The sequence below is a fragment of the Geotrypetes seraphini genome, chromosome 6 (assembly GCF_902459505.1).
Source record: "Geotrypetes seraphini chromosome 6, aGeoSer1.1, whole genome shotgun sequence".
In the NCBI taxonomy this organism is placed as follows: Eukaryota; Metazoa; Chordata; class Amphibia; order Gymnophiona; family Dermophiidae; genus Geotrypetes; species Geotrypetes seraphini.
The window spans coordinates 232,646,927-232,665,779 of NC_047089.1; the positions used below are offsets into that span (position 1 = coordinate 232,646,927).

General features: G+C 46.2%; 2 protein-coding genes across 7 annotated transcripts in view; one reads left to right on the top strand and one right to left on the bottom strand.

Annotated features, from left to right (window-relative positions):
• SETD4 (SET domain containing 4) overlaps positions 1–781 on the bottom strand; it is a 59,111-nt gene extending 58,330 nt beyond the window's left edge. For 4 of the 6 annotated variants that reach the window (XR_004539916.1, XM_033949132.1, XM_033949131.1 and 1 more), the window contains exon 1: positions 702–764. The gene's annotated coding sequence lies outside the window, so the exon portion shown is untranslated. Of the gene's footprint in view, positions 1–701 lie in introns of all 6 variants that reach the window. The other 2 variants (XM_033949128.1, XM_033949130.1) reach the window with 2 other exon arrangements.
• Positions 20–17,599, top strand: LOC117362569 (carbonyl reductase [NADPH] 1-like). Its single transcript, XM_033949133.1, has 5 exons — positions 20–163; positions 4,165–4,469; positions 13,457–13,564; positions 16,478–16,945; positions 17,133–17,599. The coding sequence occupies exons 2-4, from the start codon at positions 4,184–4,186 to the stop codon at positions 16,912–16,914; spliced, it is 831 nt and encodes a 276-aa protein (XP_033805024.1). The 5' UTR covers positions 20–163; positions 4,165–4,183; the 3' UTR covers positions 16,915–16,945; positions 17,133–17,599.
• Positions 17,600–18,853: the final 1,254 nt, after the last annotated feature.

The window sequence follows — 18,853 nt, forward strand, 5'->3', positions numbered from 1 at the left end:
GGAGTCCCCGCCCTGCGTCTGCAGCCAATCAACGTGAGAATCCTGAGAAGGCGGGGTTCTTCTTGCTGCTGTTAACAGAGTCTGCCTTAGCGGAACGCTTGTTGCTTTTTTCCACCAGTACTAGGACAAGTTGGAACAACCCGCCGTCTGCCTCCAGGAAAAGGTGGGGGGAGTTTGATTTCTTTGCCTCCGAGAGGGCTTGGTGTGAAAATCCTGCTATTTTACCAGGATCTCAATACAAATCAATGAGGATCCTGGAAATCCTGGTTTTGTACCATGTTCCCAGCTGCTTGCCGATATTTGCTTTTTTTAAAAAAAAAACATTTTGCTACTCCAAAACCTGATGTTTGCAAAGCGTGTAATTCTTGATCTGCTTCGGTCTGCCTCCGTTAATCAGTTTTGTCTGTGACGTGTGGTGCTACAGGAGGACAAGCCGAGGGAAGGGGTAAAACGCGGACCGTGCGGATCTTAGCTGCACGTCCTTAAAAATCTGAGGACCGGGCCACTTTTAGTCTCGGCCTAGGTTCAGGCTCTGACAGAACCTAACGCTTTTCCCTCCCTATGCTGAGACTAAAAGTGTCCTCTCATCCAGCATCACTCCCTTCATTTAAAAAATTAGCTGCTCTGGGGGGGCCTCCAGTGGGCCGAGATATCCTACTCTTCTTCCCTCCCCCCCTGTTCCAAAGCTGCCCCCCCCTTACCGTTTTAAAATGCAAAGGGGTTACCGATGCAATGGTGATTCTCTGGCACTGGGTGGTTTCTTTGACCTGTTCCTCTACCGCTTTACACCTAAACAGGAAGTTGCGTTAGAGGGGGGGGGGGCAGACAAAAGCTCAATCTTGGAGAAGAGTGAAGGGGTAAAGGAGAAATTTTTTTTTTTAAAAGGCAGTTTATAACTAAGGCCCCCTTTTATTAAGTGGCATTAGGGGTTTTTTTTATTGCTGGCACTGTGGTAAAAGTTCAGACTGCTCATAGGAATTCGGTGAACATGGAAGCTCTTACATCAGCTGCTGGTGATTTAAAAAAAAAAAATCCTAAGGTGGCTTGATAAAAGAAACCTAAATAAGTTCTAGACTTCTTTTGTTGCTTATCTGAATTCTAGGTGATGGATAATAAAACAAGAGAAATGGCAGGCTGACAGTTAATCAGAATAATTTTTTTAAAAATCATAAATATGCTAAAACAAAGTACTGTATAGACATTAAGACCCAGATGCACAAAAGGTTTCCTTGCCCTGTGCCCATTAAAAAAAAGTTGTGATGGGACTCCCCCACCGGAACTAAAAAAAAAAAAAAAATCGGCAGGAGGGATGCCCACTGCCTCAAACATCAGACCCCCCCCCCCCCAATACCTTAATCAAATGATGAGCAGGAGAGATGCCCACTGCCAGCAGACCACCTCTTCAAAATGGGCCTTCCTTTTAGCATTCTGGGATGCACTGGGAGGGATCTAAAATTCTGATTGGTTTATTTGCCTAAGGCCCTTCCTATGGGAGGGGACTAAGACTCTGGTTCAGATACCTAAGGCCTTTATGGGAGGGACCTTAGGCACCTGGGCCAATCGGATTTTTAGGCCCCTCCCTGTGCATCCCTGGAGGGGGCCTAAGGCCCTGATTGGCCCAGGTGCCTAGTGATTGCTTTTCAAAGCAGGCACCAGGCACAATTCCTCCCCCTTTTACTGGGGCTGCTCCAGATTAATAGTATGCGTATCATTTGGATGCTAGTCATGCACAGCTTCTCGGTATTTACCGTGATGTTGGAGAGTTGTGCATTTGGGCCTAAGAGGGGAGAATTATCAGTATGGGCTTTCAGTAAGATGTGTTATTATGTTAAGTTCAGTTATTTGTAAATTGTGCAGTTTACGAAGCAAATTTGATTTATATGCAATGTAAGAATTGCCATACTTGACCAAAAGTTCATCCAGGCCAAAATCCTGCTTGTAACAGTAGTCAAGCTAGGAAGTGGCATAACAAGGGGAGGGTGGTCCGCCCCAGGTGCAACCCTTAAGAAGATGCTCCAAGCGAGGGCTGGCATCATGATCCAACCGTGGAAACCTTTTGGCACCGACAGCATTCAGAATTCGCTTCTCTTCCGGTGTTGAGACTTCCTCTCTGTCAGATCCTGCCTTTGCAGGTATTGGAGGTTGTTCGAGAAGGTTACAAGATTGAGTTCTGTTTCACCTCTTCCGGACCTTTTTGTAGATTCCCCAGCTGGTTGGCTGGAGAGAGCTGTCAGAGTCCATACAACAATAAAGAGGCTTCTAGATATTTGAGCCTTAGAGCCCATCCCAGACAGAGAATCAAGCCTGGGCAGATACTCCATATAATTCATGGTTCCTAAGAAAGGCTCAGACAACTGGTGACCGATTCTGGATCTCAAGCTAGTCAATGCGTTACTGAAAGTGCCTCGGTTCTGCATGGATACTGTTCAGTCATTGCGGGGGTCTCTCTAGATTTGATGGCGGCGGCCTATCTTCACATTCCCATTTTTTTTTCTAGCAACAGTGCTACCCATCTTTACCAAAGTGTTGGTGGTGGTAGCAGCATATTATCTCCGCAAGGCGAGGATCCAGGTGCACCCATATTTGGATGATTGGCTGATCAGAGCTCCGTCCAAGAAGGAAGGCGAGCAAGCAGTGAAGCAGGTGGTCCAGCTACTACAGAACTTAGGATGGATAGTCAATTTCAACCCAACAACTGAAGCACCTGGGAGTAAGTTTCAACATGACAGCAGGCCGTGTTTTTCTTCCAGAGCCACGCAGACAGACGCTCATGAAATAGATATCAGATCGTCTAGTGAGGCCAGTTTCTACAGCGTGGTAGTACCTCCAAATTCTGGAGTTAATGGCGGCAACCATAGATGTGGTGCCTTGAGCGAAGGTGTACATGAGGCCCCTTCAGGAATCTCTCTTATCAAGCTGGTCTCCTCAATTGGACGCGCTTTAGTATCTGTTTCCTTGGTTCGGCTTCGACTGTAAACTCAAAAGTGAATTACTTTTACAGCTGAAGATGTTGGGTCCAGAAGTGCCGGGTTGGACATGTTAGTCCAACCCTGGCTGGAGAGAGGGCTTTTGAATGTTTTTCTGCCGTGACCTATGCTAAATCGAGTCGTTTGCAGGATTGCGAATCATTCAGGGTTGGTTGTCCTCATGGCACCAGATTGATCTCACAGGCCGTGATATGCAGTAGTGCTGCCCAATTTGCTGATTCAAATCAATTCACCAGTTCACTTTGGTGAATTGATTCGTTCTAAAAAAAATTCAAACTCAACGATTCAGTGACCAACACCCCACCTCACCCACTCCCACCCATCCACCTACTCCCATGAGACCTGACATACCTCTGGGCCTCCTAAAGCAGCAGCAGTAGTGGGTGGCCAATTGGCAGAGACAGCACTCTGAACAGGCTGCTTGCGGCCTGCCCCGCCGGAGCTTTCCCTCTGCCGCATCATTGGTGATGCGGTAGAGGGAAGCCCTGGCGGGGCAGGCTGCAAGCAGCCTGTTCACAGCACTGCCAGCCAGCCACCTCTACTGCTGTTTTGGGAGGCCCAAAGGTATGCCAGATCTCACTGTGGAAGGGGACAGGTCGGTCAGGAGGTGCTGCACAGGGGGGTGGGAGAGAGCGATGGAAAGCTGCTGCACATGGTGGAGAGAGAGGAAGAATAGTTGGACATAAAGTGTAGGAGAGGAAGGGAAAGATGCAACAAAGAGTTAAAAAGGGATGAGAGGGAGACATGTTGGACATAGAGTGGAGGGCAGGGATTGAGAGAGTAATGTTTATCATGATAATGGAGGGGAGGTAGGGAGAGATGCTGCATGGAAGGAAATAGAGAGGTTTGATCCAGTCTGTTATTTAGAAAGACATGGGAGATTCCTCATTCTCCTTCTTCCTCTTATGCCTTCTATTACATTGGTTCTTGACTGCTTTGATACAAACTGAGGGGGCAGGAGAAAACACACTGGAAAGGAGGCGGCGTTGAAAGATGTATGACATCCTTCTGCAAACAACTTTCGGGTTCAGATGGATAACTCTAGCGTTCAAGACTACGTACTAGACACACATACAAGAGAGAAAATTATCGAGGTAAGAACCTAATCTTTCTTGGGCCAATGAATTGGACTTTCTGGTCCTTATCTGCTGTTCTGTGTCTCTGCTTGCTTTGTCAGCTCTCTATTCAGCCTGAGGATGGCCAGTAGCTGTGTAGCAGTGGTGACGGGGGCTAATAAAGGCATTGGGTTTGCAATCGTACGGGCTCTCTGTAAGCAGTTTACTGGGGATGTGTACTTGACAGCCCGGGATCAGGCACGAGGAGAAAAAGCAGTCCAAGATCTGCAAGGAGAGGGCCTGAAGCCACTGTTCCACCAATTGGACATCAATGACCTAGAGAGCATCAAGTCACTCCGGGACTTCATGCAGCAGAAGTATGGTGGGATCGATGTGCTGGTCAACAACGCAGGAATTGCTTTCAAAGGTAACTACTCTCCAGTTATTTGGTATGTGATTCCGTGTAGGGCAGTGGTTCTCCCCTAGGCACACCCAGCCAGTCAGTAGGCATGAAAGATCTGCATGCACTGCTTCCTTTATATGCAAATCTATCTCATGCAAATTCATTGAGGATATCCTGAAAACCTGACTGGCTGGGAGTGAACTGAGAGCAGGGTTGAGAAAGGAAAGGGGTGGGACTTGTATGCTGCCTTTTTGTAGTTTTACAACTGCACTCAAAACGGTTTACATACAGGTACTTCTTTAGCAACTCTCCAGACCAGCATAGGGTTAATCTTACAAGCGGGTATATATCTCATCTTGATCAGCAGGTGGAGACTGAGACAAAATTTTGGAACTGTACATGTCATGTCAGTGTTCTCCCCAGAAATGTTTTCCAGCCGGGTGGCATGAAAAAGTAGCCGGGTGGGGCGGGACGGGGAAATTTGGTGGTGGGGAAAATTAAGGGCTCCTTTTACTAAGCTGCAATAGCGTTTTTAGCGCATGCAGAATTGCCACGCTACACGGCTAGAACTAACGCCAGCTCAATGCTGGCATTAGTGTTTAGCACATGCGGCAATTCTGCGTGAGCTAAACGCGTGGTAAAACTGCTAGTGCAGCTTAGTAAAAAGAGCCCTAAATGTGTACTATTTGTATTAGTTAATTATTATTAGTTATTTTCCAATGCTCAATATGGCAGCCTTTCTTAAGGTTTGACACTTGTTCCATAATTTTTTATTAAATTTAAGAAGTATGCAATTCTAGAAGTGAATAATTAGATATTTGCCCTCTTTCAAATAGTATAGAGCATCGTCTCAAACTTTTTTAACTCTGGCACACTAAACGGAGCAAATGTTTTTTGTGGCACACTAAATGCAGCAAATAGTTTTCATGGCTGGAAAAAATTTCAGGGGAGAACACTGTTGCCATTAGTTTTCAAGGTCCAATCACGTCAAAGAATGATGCTTATCTGGGCAGTTGTATAATAAAAAGAATGGATAAGATAACATGAGAAGTGAAATTGTCATGAATCAGAGGGATACATATCCTGTAGGTCCTAAAAGCAGGCTTGTGGATTAGATATAAACTATGAAGGCAGTGGTGTACTTAGCGTATGTGACACCCGAGGCCCATCATTTTTTTACACCCCCCCCCATCTGTATGAAAAACATGATTTTTAGTAACAATCCACACATCACACAAGAGTGTACCTAGGAAAAGGCAGCATCTTACATATGCAGTGAGAGTACAACATCAATACACCCATTGTAAAACTAAACAAGCCAGACTAGTACAGATCAATCCTACACAGTGAATCCTAACTGAAAACCATGTCTTTCGAACACACAGAACACAGAAAACACCTTCGCCTAGTATGGAATATGTAATCACAACTAACCCCTATCCTTTTTACAAAACTATAATGTGGATTTTAGCCATGGTGGTAACAGCTCAGACTCTCATAGAATTCTGAGCAATTACCACCATGGCCGGTGCTAAAAAAAACCCTCTACAGTTTTGTAAAAGGGGGGATAAAATAGAAAAACGTAGACAAAGGTTAAATTGAACCACCATGAAGCTGGACTCTGTATACAATGCAATACCACAGAAACAGCGATGCATCTCCCCTAAAGCAAAAAAAATAAATAGAATTTTTTTCTACATTGTCTTCTCTGGTTTCTGCTTTCCTCATAGTCTTGTCACTCTCATCCTTTCATCCACTGTCTACCCTCTGCCCCTTCTATATGGCATCTTCTCTCCTTGTATTCCCCTTCCATCTCTCCCTTCACCCCTATTATTCTGGCATCCATCTTCTTCCCTTCCCTCCTCCAATGGTCTGGCATCTCTCTCCTGTTCTTCCCTTCCCTCTCCCACATGCCCATGGTCTGGCATTTCACTCTCTCCTCTCCCTTCCCCCCACTTCCATCAGCATCTGCCCCCTTTCTTTCCCTCCAACCCAATTCCATCCAGTATCCTTCTCCCTTATGTCTCTTTCTCCTTTCCCTGCACACCAATTCCATCAGCATCTGCCCCCTTTCTCTCCCTCCACCACCATTCCATACTACCCTGACCCCCTTTTTCTTCCTCTAACACCCTTCTATGCTCCTCTCTCCCTCCAAACCAGCAAGGTCCCATGATGACTGCTTCTATTGCCTCTGCCTCTGGAAGATGTAAGTGATGTTGGAGGGGGTGGGCCGGCAGACACAGGGAGTTGTGGCAAGGTTCCACAATGACTGCAGCTGCCAGTCGAGGCAGAGGCGGCAAATGCAGTCATCGCAGGACCTTCCTGCACTTCAGTGTGGCTGCCGACTATGCTTCGGAATAAGTACGGCAGCTGCGCTGAGGTGCAGGTGCCATTTAGAGCAGCTCGGAAGTTCTGGATCCAGCCAGCTGTGTACCCCTCTAAGGCTGGCACCCGGGGCAGTCTGCCACTGTATGAGGGGACAAAAAATAATAAAAAGAACGGATAACTAGACCGAATTAGACATGTCATACAATTATAACCACAAAAATATGTCATAAAATGTAATTCTAAACTCAAAAGACTCCAGACGAAAAGCAGACTATAGAAAGGAAACCAGAAAAGACCGGGTAGATGAAAGATCTAAATTATTGTTCAAATGAGCTTCTATTAAAACCAAAGAATAAAACCACAGCCATCAGGAAAGTAAAAAAGGGAGAGTAAAATGGACTTACCAAAAAGGTCTCTGCACTGATGAGATAAACTCGTACGCAGAATAAATGTGAACACGCGACAGTGGGGCAATGATGTTTGATCTGTTGAAAGAGGCGCCAAAACAGTGTCGGCAGTGGATTGAATGCACACTGATAGGGGAGGGGCATCGGGCTGTTAAAAAAGGCTGCTTTAATAAATAAATACTGGTGAAAAACTAAATAAAAAACCAAAACCATGATAAAATGCCGAACCTGACTGCAAGTGGTAGTGAAAGTAGCATAAGGCACCCGTAATACTGTTAGTGCCAGAGCTGTTTAGAATAAAGAACCGTGCTGTACATGAGGAGAAAAAAAGAAAGAATGAGGTGATAAGATGTCAAGTGCTGGCCCCTCACTGCACCACTTGATAAAACTAAGGAGCGATGTTCTAGAGCAGGGGTGCCCACACTTTTTGGGCTTGTGAGCTACTTTTAAAATGACCAAGTCAAAATGATCTACCAACAATAAAATTTTTAAAAAAAGCACACTGTACGCATAGAAAATGTTAATTATCATTCCTATTCCAGGGTTTTTCAAAGAGGTCAAAGCAGATGACTCTATGCACTGTCACCTCAGTAACAACCATACAAAAATAGACAAATATACCCCCCTCCCTTTTTACTAAACCACGATAGCAGTTTTTAGCGCAGGGAGCTGCGCTGAATACCCAGCGCTGCTCTTGACGCTCATAGGCTCCCTGCGCTAAAAACCTCTATTGCGGTTTAGTAAAAGGGGACCTTAGTGTAAAATATAGACAGCTGATATAAATTCAGACACATTTTGATCACTAAATTTAAAATAAAATCATTTTCCTACCTTGTCTGGTTATTTCATGATTCTCTGGTTGCACTTTCTTCTTCTGACTGTGAATCCAATCTTTCTTCCCTTCTTTTAGCCTATATGCTTCCTTTCCTCCAGACCTCTTCCCTCCCCCAAACTTTCCTTCCTCTCTCCCTGCCCTTTCTTTCTCTCTGCCTCCCTTTCTTTTTTTTCTGTTTCTCTTCTTTCCTTCTGTCTCCCTGCCTGCCCTTTTTCTTTCTTTCTCCCTGCCCTCCCCCAAGCCACTGCCACTGCCATCGGGGACCAGGACCCAAACCGCCACCAATAACAGGCCCGAAAGCCGACGCCGCCCCAAGCTCTCCCTGCTTCGGCCGACCAGTATTCCTCTCCCCGAAGTCAATTCTGCCGTCGGGGAGAGGAAGGCTGATTGGCCCAAGATCGCGATCCACCTATTGGGGGAAATGCTGTCGGGTCCTGCTTTCGCGGAAACAGAAAGTAGGCAGGACCCGGCAGCAAGAAGAGCAAATGCTTCACTAACCTGTCTCCCGCCTTAGCCCGTAGCGAACGCTTGCTTCAGGGCTCTCAACATGTGCGTGCCGGCTTCCCTTCTCTCCCCCCCCCAAACATAACTTCCGGTTTTGGAGGGAAGAGAAGGGAAGCCGGCACGAACATGTTGAGAGCCCTGAAGCAAACGTTCGCTACGGGCTAAGGCGGGAGACAGGTTAGTGAAGCATCTGCTCTTCTTGCTGCCGGGTCCTGCCTACTTTCTGTTTCCGCGAAGGCAGGACCCGGCAGCATTTCCCCCAATAGAGCCCCGGAGCATAAGTTAGCTACGGGCTGAAATCTCCAAGCCGGGTTTTTTTGGTTGTTTTTTTTTTAATGTTCAGCAGCGGCGGAGGCAGCAGATGATAGCCGGGCGCTGGTCTAAATTAGCTGGGCGGTCCGCCCAGCTAAAAGACCCTAGGGAGAACACTGCATGTGACTAAATTAAACCTTAAGTATATATACCGTGACCCCTCCCTAATTACCTCAGTCTTCTCTCAGTCTCCAGCAGGTGTGGTGAGCTGTACCCATCTCTCATGGTAGAGCTGTTGGAATTTGTTTACGAATTTTTGTCCCTTTTTGTTGCCGGATTGAGCTTGGGTGGACCCTGTTTGGTGGTCTGTCAGACCTCAGGGGTGTCAAACCCAGCGGGTCTCAAAACGGTGTCCCTCTCCCACCTTCTTCCAACTCCCCACATTTTTGTAGAGGTGCTTCAACAGTAAGCCTTACCCCCTGGTGGTAAGGCATATTGTTTAGAGAGCCAGTGGAGTCTGTTCTGTAAAAAAAAAAAAATCCTGAAGTAGCGCCAGTCTGAAGGGTTGCTTTCCCTTTAAATTTGCTGTATTTTACTGTATTTTTCAACTAACCAGCACTTTTTTCTAGCTAGGTCACTTATGGAACAATGAGCACTTCTCAGGGGAAGAAGTGATCATTTTGCTCCAGATGCGAGGCACTTGCGGCTGGCCTGTGCAAGCGGTATACAGGCCAGTGCGGTGTAGGCATCCAGAACTCCCTGCCACTAGTGCCTCGCAAGTCGGCTGGGAGCAGTTGGGAAGCCTGGTCTTCCCCCACCGCCCAAGGAAAGTTTCCCTCAGCCCTGACGGTGAGGGTAAAAAGGATTCCCTTACCGCCGGTTCGGCTTGGGACTCCCTCTCAGCTGTTTCTAAATCAGCTGATGCCGGCTTGCCTGCTTTAGCAGCTGGGACTGTTAAAGCTTCTCAGCCGCTACAGGCCCTGGAGGGTTTATTTTTGGCGGGAACTTAGCCATTTATGAACAATAAACCCTCCATTAGTTCTGCCACCTCAGGTGACCTTCCTCCTATCTTGGTAAAACGGGCAGGTTTCTGCTTGGACCCCTGCTCAGACAGGTGGTCCCATGGGGCCGCCAGGAGGTTTTTCCCCGATTTATTTTTTTTAATTTATGCAGAGCTTATTTTCAGGCGGCCGGGGGTTTTCCAGTTAGCCCGGGGGTTTCGGGGGAGGTTGTGCCATCCTGCACCCCCTGTGGCTTTGCCCCCTTCTACTTCTTTTATGTCCCCTCCTCCTCTTCCAAGCTCCCGCAGGTGGCTTTGGACGAAAACTTGTGGTCTGAGGAGTGTGCAGATTTCGATGAGGACCTGGATCCTTTGGGGGGGGGGGTCTTCAGGATCTTCTTGAGGAGATGACCGCTGGTAGCGGGACTTCGTTTTTTCCGACTACCGGTGAGGAGGTGTCCACGATGCACCTTTTTCACAGAGACGAACTCCCACTTTTGATTCAGGTCTCCTCGGTTTTAAGTTGAGGAGATGCCACCTGAGACCCCACAGGTGGGGGACTCTCTTCAGGGGATCTGCCCAGTGTCCCGCTCTTTACTATGCATCAGGATATTTGGGATGTTGTTCTGGCGCAGTGGAATACGTCGTAGGAGCCGTTTTGGTTTTTGTGCTCCATGGCTCGTTTGTATCCCATCCCGGAGGTGGATAGGGCTACTTTGAAGTCGCCAGTGGTAGTTGCGGTGGTCTCAGCTATTTTCAAAAACTGTGTCTGACTTCAAGAAAGCATGGGACAGGCACATGGAATTAGAGAATGACAGGGGACAAATTTTTCTCATCCCTCCATGCGTTTTGTTGCTGTCCCTGTCTCATTCCTGGTAAGCTCTGCCTTAATGGCACAAGCCTCAAACACTTGTGATTTTAAAGTGTTAGATGCTTGCGCAAATGAGGACAGAGCTTAGGCATCGGTGGAATGAGGCATTATGACATCGCAATTTGAGCTCTAGAATGTTGCTACTTATGATTTTAAAGTGTTTGAGGCTTGTGCAGATGAGGACGGAGCTTGCAGAAATGGGGCAGGGAAAGGAAAAGAACTCGCGGGGACGGGACAGGGAAATTAGTTCCCATGAGGGCAGGGAAAATTTAGTTCCCGTGTCATTCTCTATGTGGAATCTCTTATGGAGAGGAGGAAATGGTGGATTGGATGGGCCTTTATTATCTGGCATCATGTTTCTATTTTTTATCATGAAAAAATACAATAAGGGAACACAGCATAACATCCAATAAAACAAAAACGTGTGTGTTTTAAGTTTTCATCTTTCTTGAAGGGAGAAGACCTTGAAAAACCAAAAAAACGTGTCAAAGACTCAACCAGCAGTCTTTGGCCATACAAGCCCTGTAGACTATGCTATTATGGAGTACAGACTCTTATCGGCTTTGGTAGCCTCAGAAAAAAAGAAGCAGAAAAGCAGTGTGCTTAATTTAAAAAAACAAAAAACAAAGCAACCCCACAAAAAACATAGCTACTAAATACTATAAAAGAAAAATACAGTACTTCTCCCAAAACAGGAAAGGTTAATTCAGTGGAAAAATGTACTCAAAAGTACAAACAGAAGAAAACCTTGCCTTCAGGGAAGAACAGTCAAACTAAAACGGCAAGGGTGGTGTCTTTTTTTTCAAGCGGTAATACAATCTTTATTCATCAAATATAGTCCCAACAAAGATCCCTGTTTCGGCATATGGGAACGCCTTCTCTCAGGGGGACACTGAACGAGATATTGCTGAAATCCACTGAACACGTGAGTGGTGAGTAGCAGCATAAACGGCTCTACCGGTCGAAAAGACACCACCCTTGCCTTTTTTGTTTGACTGCGGAAAAAGTACAAAACCACCCTAAACGATCAACTTAGCTGAATAAGTAGAAGAACACCCGAGAAGACTCCTCAATGTGCTGTGGTATACCCCAAAAATATCCTCCATTGCTATACAGCATCGGGGGCCCAAATGAAACTCTTCTGCTTCAATTGCGCAGATCACCAGAGATATCCCAAACTTCAAAACGTATACGCCGCTGTCGTTCTCAACTGTTGCATCAACGTCCTTCCACTGCTTTCCTCGATTCGCGACAAGGGCACCTTGTTTCGCGGGAAACGTCCGCTGCATCGGAAGATAATCCAGATGAGAAGTATTTTTCTTCTATAGTATTTAGTAGCTCCATTTTTGTTTTAGGGTTGGGTTTTTTTTTAAGCAGACTGCTTTATCCCATATTTTTTTGCTTCTCTGGGGCTACAAAGCCGATTATAAAGGTCTGTGCTCCATAATAGCATAGTTTACAGGGCTTGTGTGGCCAAAGACAGCTTGTTGAGTCTCTGAGGCTTGTTTTTAATAACTGTATTTGGTTTATCAAGCTCTTCTCCCTTCTCAAGAAAAATTAAACGCACATTATTTCTATTTTTTTTATAACACATCCTAACAATAGCCTATATTGATCACATCCTCTCTTATACAGTCACCACTTGTTGAGCTTTTGACATTGAAAGCGGGACACAGTCCAATCATAGACATTAACTACATCAGTGGAGCCAGGCTAACATAGAGCGCCTTTCGGAGAGTAATTAAAACCGTACTGTTTGACAGATTCATCTCCTAAACAGAAGCCACACTAAATTTATATTTTCCTTCTGTCTATTTCTTGTGTAATATGTTGTACCCTCACTTTTTGCACTCTGTAATTCGCTGATTGTCCAGCCCTCTTCGATGTGAACCGCCTAGATGTCATCTGACTATGGCGGTATCTAATATAATAAAAGCCTAAGCCGCGCATGCGCACTCCCATCTCATGTTCCGTTTTCCGTGCGGTGTAGGGCACCGCAGATAGGAATGCGCATGCGTGCGAAACACACTCTTCCCCACCCCCCTCCGGCTGTTGGCAGCTGTTGGCGGTTGCAGGCCGCGATGGCTGTCGGCGGTTGCAGGCAATGGTGGATGCTGGCCGCGGCCGAGCACGGACAGCATTTCAAAATAGATGCTGAATGGAGGGATGGAAAAGGAGATGCTGGCTACCGTGGGGGGATGGGAGAAAGGGGAGATGCTAGCTACCTTCTAGCACCCGTTAATGTAACGGGCTAAACAACTAGTAGAAGAATAAAGTTATTATTATTATAAAGTTATTATTAGTTCAACTGTGTAGTGGGGGTGGGGAGCCCTTTTAAAAGGACAAGATATTTTCATATTGCATGGATTTGAGTCCTCTGTCTGTTCTATGGCCCTCAATCAGAAATAGTTTAATATTCAATTCACGGATGCAGCATATGCAGAGATGTATCCATGCTAGCTGGGTGCAGCTGAACGTTGTAAGGGGTGACTTCACTTTACAGTCTTTGTGGCAATATATTGTAGATAGTGAACCTCTGCTGTGGGTCGTCTGTCGGAAGAGCAAAATATGGGGGAGAAGAGTGTTGTGGTCAGAAGCTATACTCCAGCCTTGTTCACCACTCAGCCTGATCTTTTTGGGGAAAGAGAATTCTTTTTGGAACATTTCCAAAAACATTTTCATTCAGATGCATGAAGATATTTATAGAGGAAGATCCAAGACCTGTTCTCCCCCCCCCCCCCTAAATAACAGAGAGAATGGAGACTGGTTTTTGACTTGTTCCTTCTTCCCCCTCCTCTCTTTTTATACTAAAAGTTGCTGACACCGCTCCATTCCATATCCAAGCAGAGGTGACCCTGAAGACAAACTTTTTTGCAACCAAGGATGTTTGCAGAGAGCTGCTGCCATTGATAAAACCAAAAGGTAAGCTCAGTATGATGACTCTTGGACTGATACAATGTTAAATTGATCAAATAACTAGTATGCCAAACCAAGGACCTTCTTTTACTAAGCCGCGATAGAGGTTTCTACCGTGGAGTGGAACGCTAAATGCTCCGACACCGCTTGTAGGAATTCTATGAGCGTCGGAACATTTAGGGCTCCTTTTACTAAGGTGCGTTAGCTGAAAAATTACCGCCTGCTTAAAAGGAGGCGGTAGCAGCTAGCGCATGCGGCATTTTAGCCAGCGCTATTCCGCGCGTTAAGGCCCTAACGCACCTTTGTAAAAGGAGCCCTTGGTGCTCCGAGCCATGGTAGAAACCTCTACCACAGCTTAGTAAAAGGGAGGGCAAGGTAAGTTCAATTGTGATTCTCAAATAAAGCAAAAAATATACCCCAGTAAGAGCTGTTATAGATCTATCGTTCAGATACGGGAACATTAAATGGCACTAAACAATCGGTACAAAAAATGGCACTAAGCGATTTTCTATAAAGAGCGCTCAAAGTTAGGTGCCATTTATAGAGTAGCACTTACGCTGGGAACCACAACTAACTTTAGTCATGAGGATTTACACCAGCGGTCTCAAACACGCGGCCCGCGGGAGTGCGGCTCGTCTAGAGCAGTGGTGCCCAAACTGCTTCCCTTCTCAGGCCGGCACCGTGTTATTTGATCTCCCTGCTTCTCTTCGGGGCCGACCAACTCTCGCCGCCCAACGTCAATTCTGACGTCGAGAGGACGTTCTGGCTAGCCAATCGCTGCCTGGCTGCCCGGAACGTCCTTTCCGACATTAGAATTGACGTCGGGCGGCGAGAGTTAGTCGGCCCCGTGGAGAAGAGAAAGAGGGAGATCTCAGCCTGTTCCCGATGTCGGCAGCGGCAGCAGCCTATTCCCCGGCGGCGGTGGCATGGGGGAAGGAAGGAAGAAAGAAAGAAGGGGGACGACAGGGAGCCAGAAACAAAGCAAAAAATGGGACACGGAATCAGAGAAAGACAGACATAGAGAAAGAAAGAAAAAGTTGGGGTAGGGAATGAGGTCTGGAGGAGCGGAAGCATACAGGAGGCTGAAAGAAGAGAAGAAATATTGGATGCACAGTCAGAGACTGATGAAATTACCAAACAAAGGTAGGAAAATGATTTTATTTTCCGTTTAGTGATTGAAATGTGCCAGTTTTGAGAAAGAAAAGATATTAAACTTTAAATGTGAGGGCTGCAGAAAAAATAGAGTACTTGGAGGACCGCAGAAAAAATAGTTAATGTCTTATTAAAGAAATGACAATTTTGCATGAGGTAAAACTCTTTATAGTTTATATATCTATCCTTTTAATTGTTAAAGGAAAGTTTTATAAACTATAAAGAGTTTAACCTCATGCAAAATTGTCATTTCTTTAATAAGACATTAACTATTTTTTCTGCAGCCCTCCAAGTACCTACAAATCCAAAATGTGGCCCCGCAAAGGGTTTGAGTTTGAGACCACTGATTTACACTAACTAAACCCCTGTGTAAATCGTCATACATAATTTAGGTGCAGTGCCCCCTTCTATAAAATTGTGCGTATAAGTTGTAGGAATGTCCCTGATCCTCCCATAGTCGCGCTCCCTATTTTTGGACCAGCACGTAAAATTTATGCACAGATCCTGGTGCCTAGCTTTGTGCGCATAAACCCAGATTAACTCCAGTTAACACCAATAATTGATAGGGTCCATTCAATTAAATTGCATGCGCAAATTAGGCAAAACTCTTAATACTGAGCTGTTTCTCGCTCTCACCTAAGGCTTATCACTGGGCTCAGTGATAGGACTGAAGAACTGTGACTCTGAGTGGGAAGGGTTCAGCGCAGGGTCCCTGCTCTGCACTCTTCCCACTCAGTCACATCACTGAGCCCAGTGATAAGCCTTAGGCGAGAGCGAGAAACAGCTCAGTATTAAAAGAGTTTTACCTAATTTGCGCGTTCAATTTAATTGAATGGACCCTATCTATCTATCTATCTATAGCCCAGTATTCAGTGGTCTTTAACTGGCTGAGAATGGCCTTTCGCTGGCTAACCCTGCTGAATATCCTGGTTACCTGCTGTCATATGTCCTAGCTGGTCAGCACCAATATTTACTGCTATTTAAACCCACTTAAATAGCAGATCTGACTTTGGCCAGTATGACTTAGCGAGTCAGCCAATGAATACCTGCTTGGTATCTGTCTACTGTGGCTGAACTTAACTGGAAATTCAAAGCCGGTGGACGAATATGGCCCTAGCATTGAATTAGAGGATGACACGGGGACAAATTTTTCCCTGTCCCCATGGGAGCTCATTTTCCTGTCCCCACGAGTTCTTGTCCTGTCCCTGCCCCATTCCTGCAAACTCTGTCCTCATCTGCACAAGCCTCAAACGCTTTAAAATCATAAGTGTTTGAGGCTTGTTGGGGTCAAGGCAGAGCTACAGGAATGGGACAGGGAGAGCAACAAAAACTTGCGGGGACGGGACAGGGAAATTGAGTTCCTGCGGGGACGGGGACAAATTTGTCCCCGTGTCATTCTCTAGTGTGTCCCAAGGACTGGATTATCTCCTCCTCTTCATTGCTTATGGAAGTCATCAATATGTGGTAAATAACCAATCTTAATGGTAGCACAGGTTCCCATTTTATGCAATGAGACGCAATGTTAAAATAGCATGCCTTCTGGTACAGTAGCCCACTTAATTAGCAGTAACCCACTAACTCCCCCCCCCCAACTTAATGTAAACCTGCAAAATAAGATTCGCTGTCATTGAGATTCAGAGGAATTAAAGCAGAATGCTGAGAAAAGGAAGTGGGCTTGTAGTGTATATGTGACCCTTTGCTGTTATATTGTGGCGTTTTTATTTGTTTATAGGATGGGAGTACTTAACCTCTATTTTAATTCTCCAGGAAGAGTGGTGAATGTCTCCAGCATGGTTAGTTTAAGAGCGCTCTCGGGCTGCAGCAAGGACCTGCAACAGAAGTTCCGCAGTGACACCATCACGGAGGAGGAGCTGGTAGCGCTCATGGAGAAGTTTATTAAAGACGCTAAAGACGGTGTGCACAGCAAAGAGGGCTGGCCCAATACTGCTTACGGCGTGTCCAAAATTGGGGTGACCGTCTTGTCCAGGATTCAAGCAAGAAAGTTGAATGAGAAAAGGAAAGGGGAGGGGATTCTCCTCAATGCCTGCTGTCCAGGTTGGGTGAGGACAGACATGGCGGGTCCTAAGGCAACAAAATCTCCAGATGAGGGAGCCGAGACCCCGGTGTATTTGGCCCTTTTACCGCCTGACGCCGATGGGCCTCATGGCCAATTTGTTATGGAAAAAAAGGTTGAGAAATGGTAGATAGCCTTGGCGATTGTCTCTCGTGTGTCTTAGAACAGTGGTTCCCAACCCTGTCCTGAAGGACCACCAGGCCAGTCAAGTTTTGGGGTAGCCGTAATGAATATGCATTGAGCAGATTTGCATGCCTGTCACCTCCATTATATGCAAATCTCTCATGCATATTCATTAGGGCTATCCCCAAAACCCGACTGGCCTAGTGGTCCTCCAGGACAGGGTTGGGAACCACTGTCTTAGAACTCAACTCCTGAGGTAGTCAGCAGCTATACCGTGAAGATGAATACATGCATATTCTGTATTCAAGGCCTAAATCCTTAGCTCATTTGGACTGCAGAATAACCTAGGCCAGGGGTGGGCAACTCGAGGGCCGCAATCCAGTCGGGTTTTCAGGATTTCCCTAATGAATATGCGGGAGATCTATTTGCACGCACTGCTTTCAATGCATATTCATTGGGGAAAATCATGAAAACCTGACTGGATTACGGCCCTCGAGGACCGGAGTTGCCCACCCTTGACCTAGGCCAATGAAGAGTGATAGTACCTGACCACTCCAGCCTCTGCTGCTGCTTTTTCTATATGGCTGTCCTTCGCATCAAATGTAGAGTGTAATCTTAACATAGATGAGTTTATTTATACAGCCCCCTGGAGATATTTGTCCTCCTTGAAAAGTCATAATAGTTTTCCAGAGTTAAGACTTCAGTTCTTTAGTTAGGCATTTACATTAGAACACTCCACCCCCCTTACTAAACCGCAATAGCGGTTATTAGCGCAGGGAACTGCGCTGACTGCTCCGCACGCTCCTGAGCGTCAGGAGCAGTAAAGAGCATTCAGCGCAGCTTCCTGTGCTAATAACTGCTATCGCAGTTTAATGGTAGGGGAAGGGGCTTAATGAAGTTTTGATGGCACGTATTCTTTTTCCTTGTAAAGTTGAATAATTTTCTTACTCTGCATCCCATTGCGTTATTAGCCATCATTAAAGCTCAAATTCTTCAATGTTACTGTTCATATGAAAACTGCCAAGAATAAGAAACGCCAGTCTCCGCTGCAAAAATCAACAGTAGCATTGAAGGATTTGAATTGATACTTGCTGAATCCCTTTGGATTTGTGCGTCATTAAAGTTCCCCCTTTCAGGTGTAGAATAAGTCTCTCAAGCAGTTCCAGGAAGGCGACTGTAGTCCCGTTTTGGATTTCTGACAATCTTATCCTCATGCATTCTGGGACCTAAGGTGCTGCTTTCAATATTTAGAATGGGCTGGCTAGAACCAGTCTCCCAAGAGGCAGAATAGCCGCCTCCTGCAAGCTAAGTGTTTTCCAACACAAGGGTCACTGGTTTGAGGCTGGCTTTTACCCCGATAACTGTTAGCAACACTGGAACAGAAATCTGGGGGGTTATTCTCTCATTTAGGGTTAGAAAGAAATGTCATTCCTATTTCCCCTGTTGTTTCACATAAATGCACCTCGATATCAGCCACTATTATAAATGAGATCCCCCCTTTAACAGAGCTAATTTAACCATTAGACAAGACTTGGTGATTGCTTAGGGCAGAAGCTTAAGTTGGAAAATACTTGGTTTACAAGTGCACCGGTTTGCAAGTGTTTTGCAAGACGAGCAAAACATTCGCAAATTTGGTGCCTCATAAACCGAGCTTGCCTCGCTGTACGAGCGCCCCCCCCCCCCCCCCGCCGCCATCAGGCACCCCCCCCCCTCACCGCCACCTGAGATCCCCCAACCCACCCGAACTCTCTTACTTCCAGTGTAGCCTCCGCATCGGCATCAGCATGTCCTGTGCCCGAAAATCTGCTTCCTGTGCCGGGCCTTGAGCATGCGCGCATGCTCAAGGCCTGGCACAGGAAGCAGATTTTTGGGCACAGGACATGCTGATGCCGATGCGGAGGCTACACTGGAAGTAAGAAGAGAGTTCGGGTGGGTTGGGGGATCTC

What these genes read in the sequence shown, in the direction of transcription:
- LOC117362569 (XM_033949133.1), top strand. Translation starts at nt 4,184, where the DNA reads ATGGCCAGTAGCTGTGTAGCAGTGGTGACGGGGGCTAATAAAGGCATT. An exon ending in CGCAGGAATTGCTTTCAAAG is followed by an intron (nt 4,470 to 13,456) that starts GTAACTACTCTC and finishes TTATACTAAAAG; the next exon opens with TTGCTGACACCGCTCCATTC. An exon ending in GCCATTGATAAAACCAAAAG is followed by an intron (nt 13,565 to 16,477) that starts GTAAGCTCAGTA and finishes TTAATTCTCCAG; the next exon opens with GAAGAGTGGTGAATGTCTCC.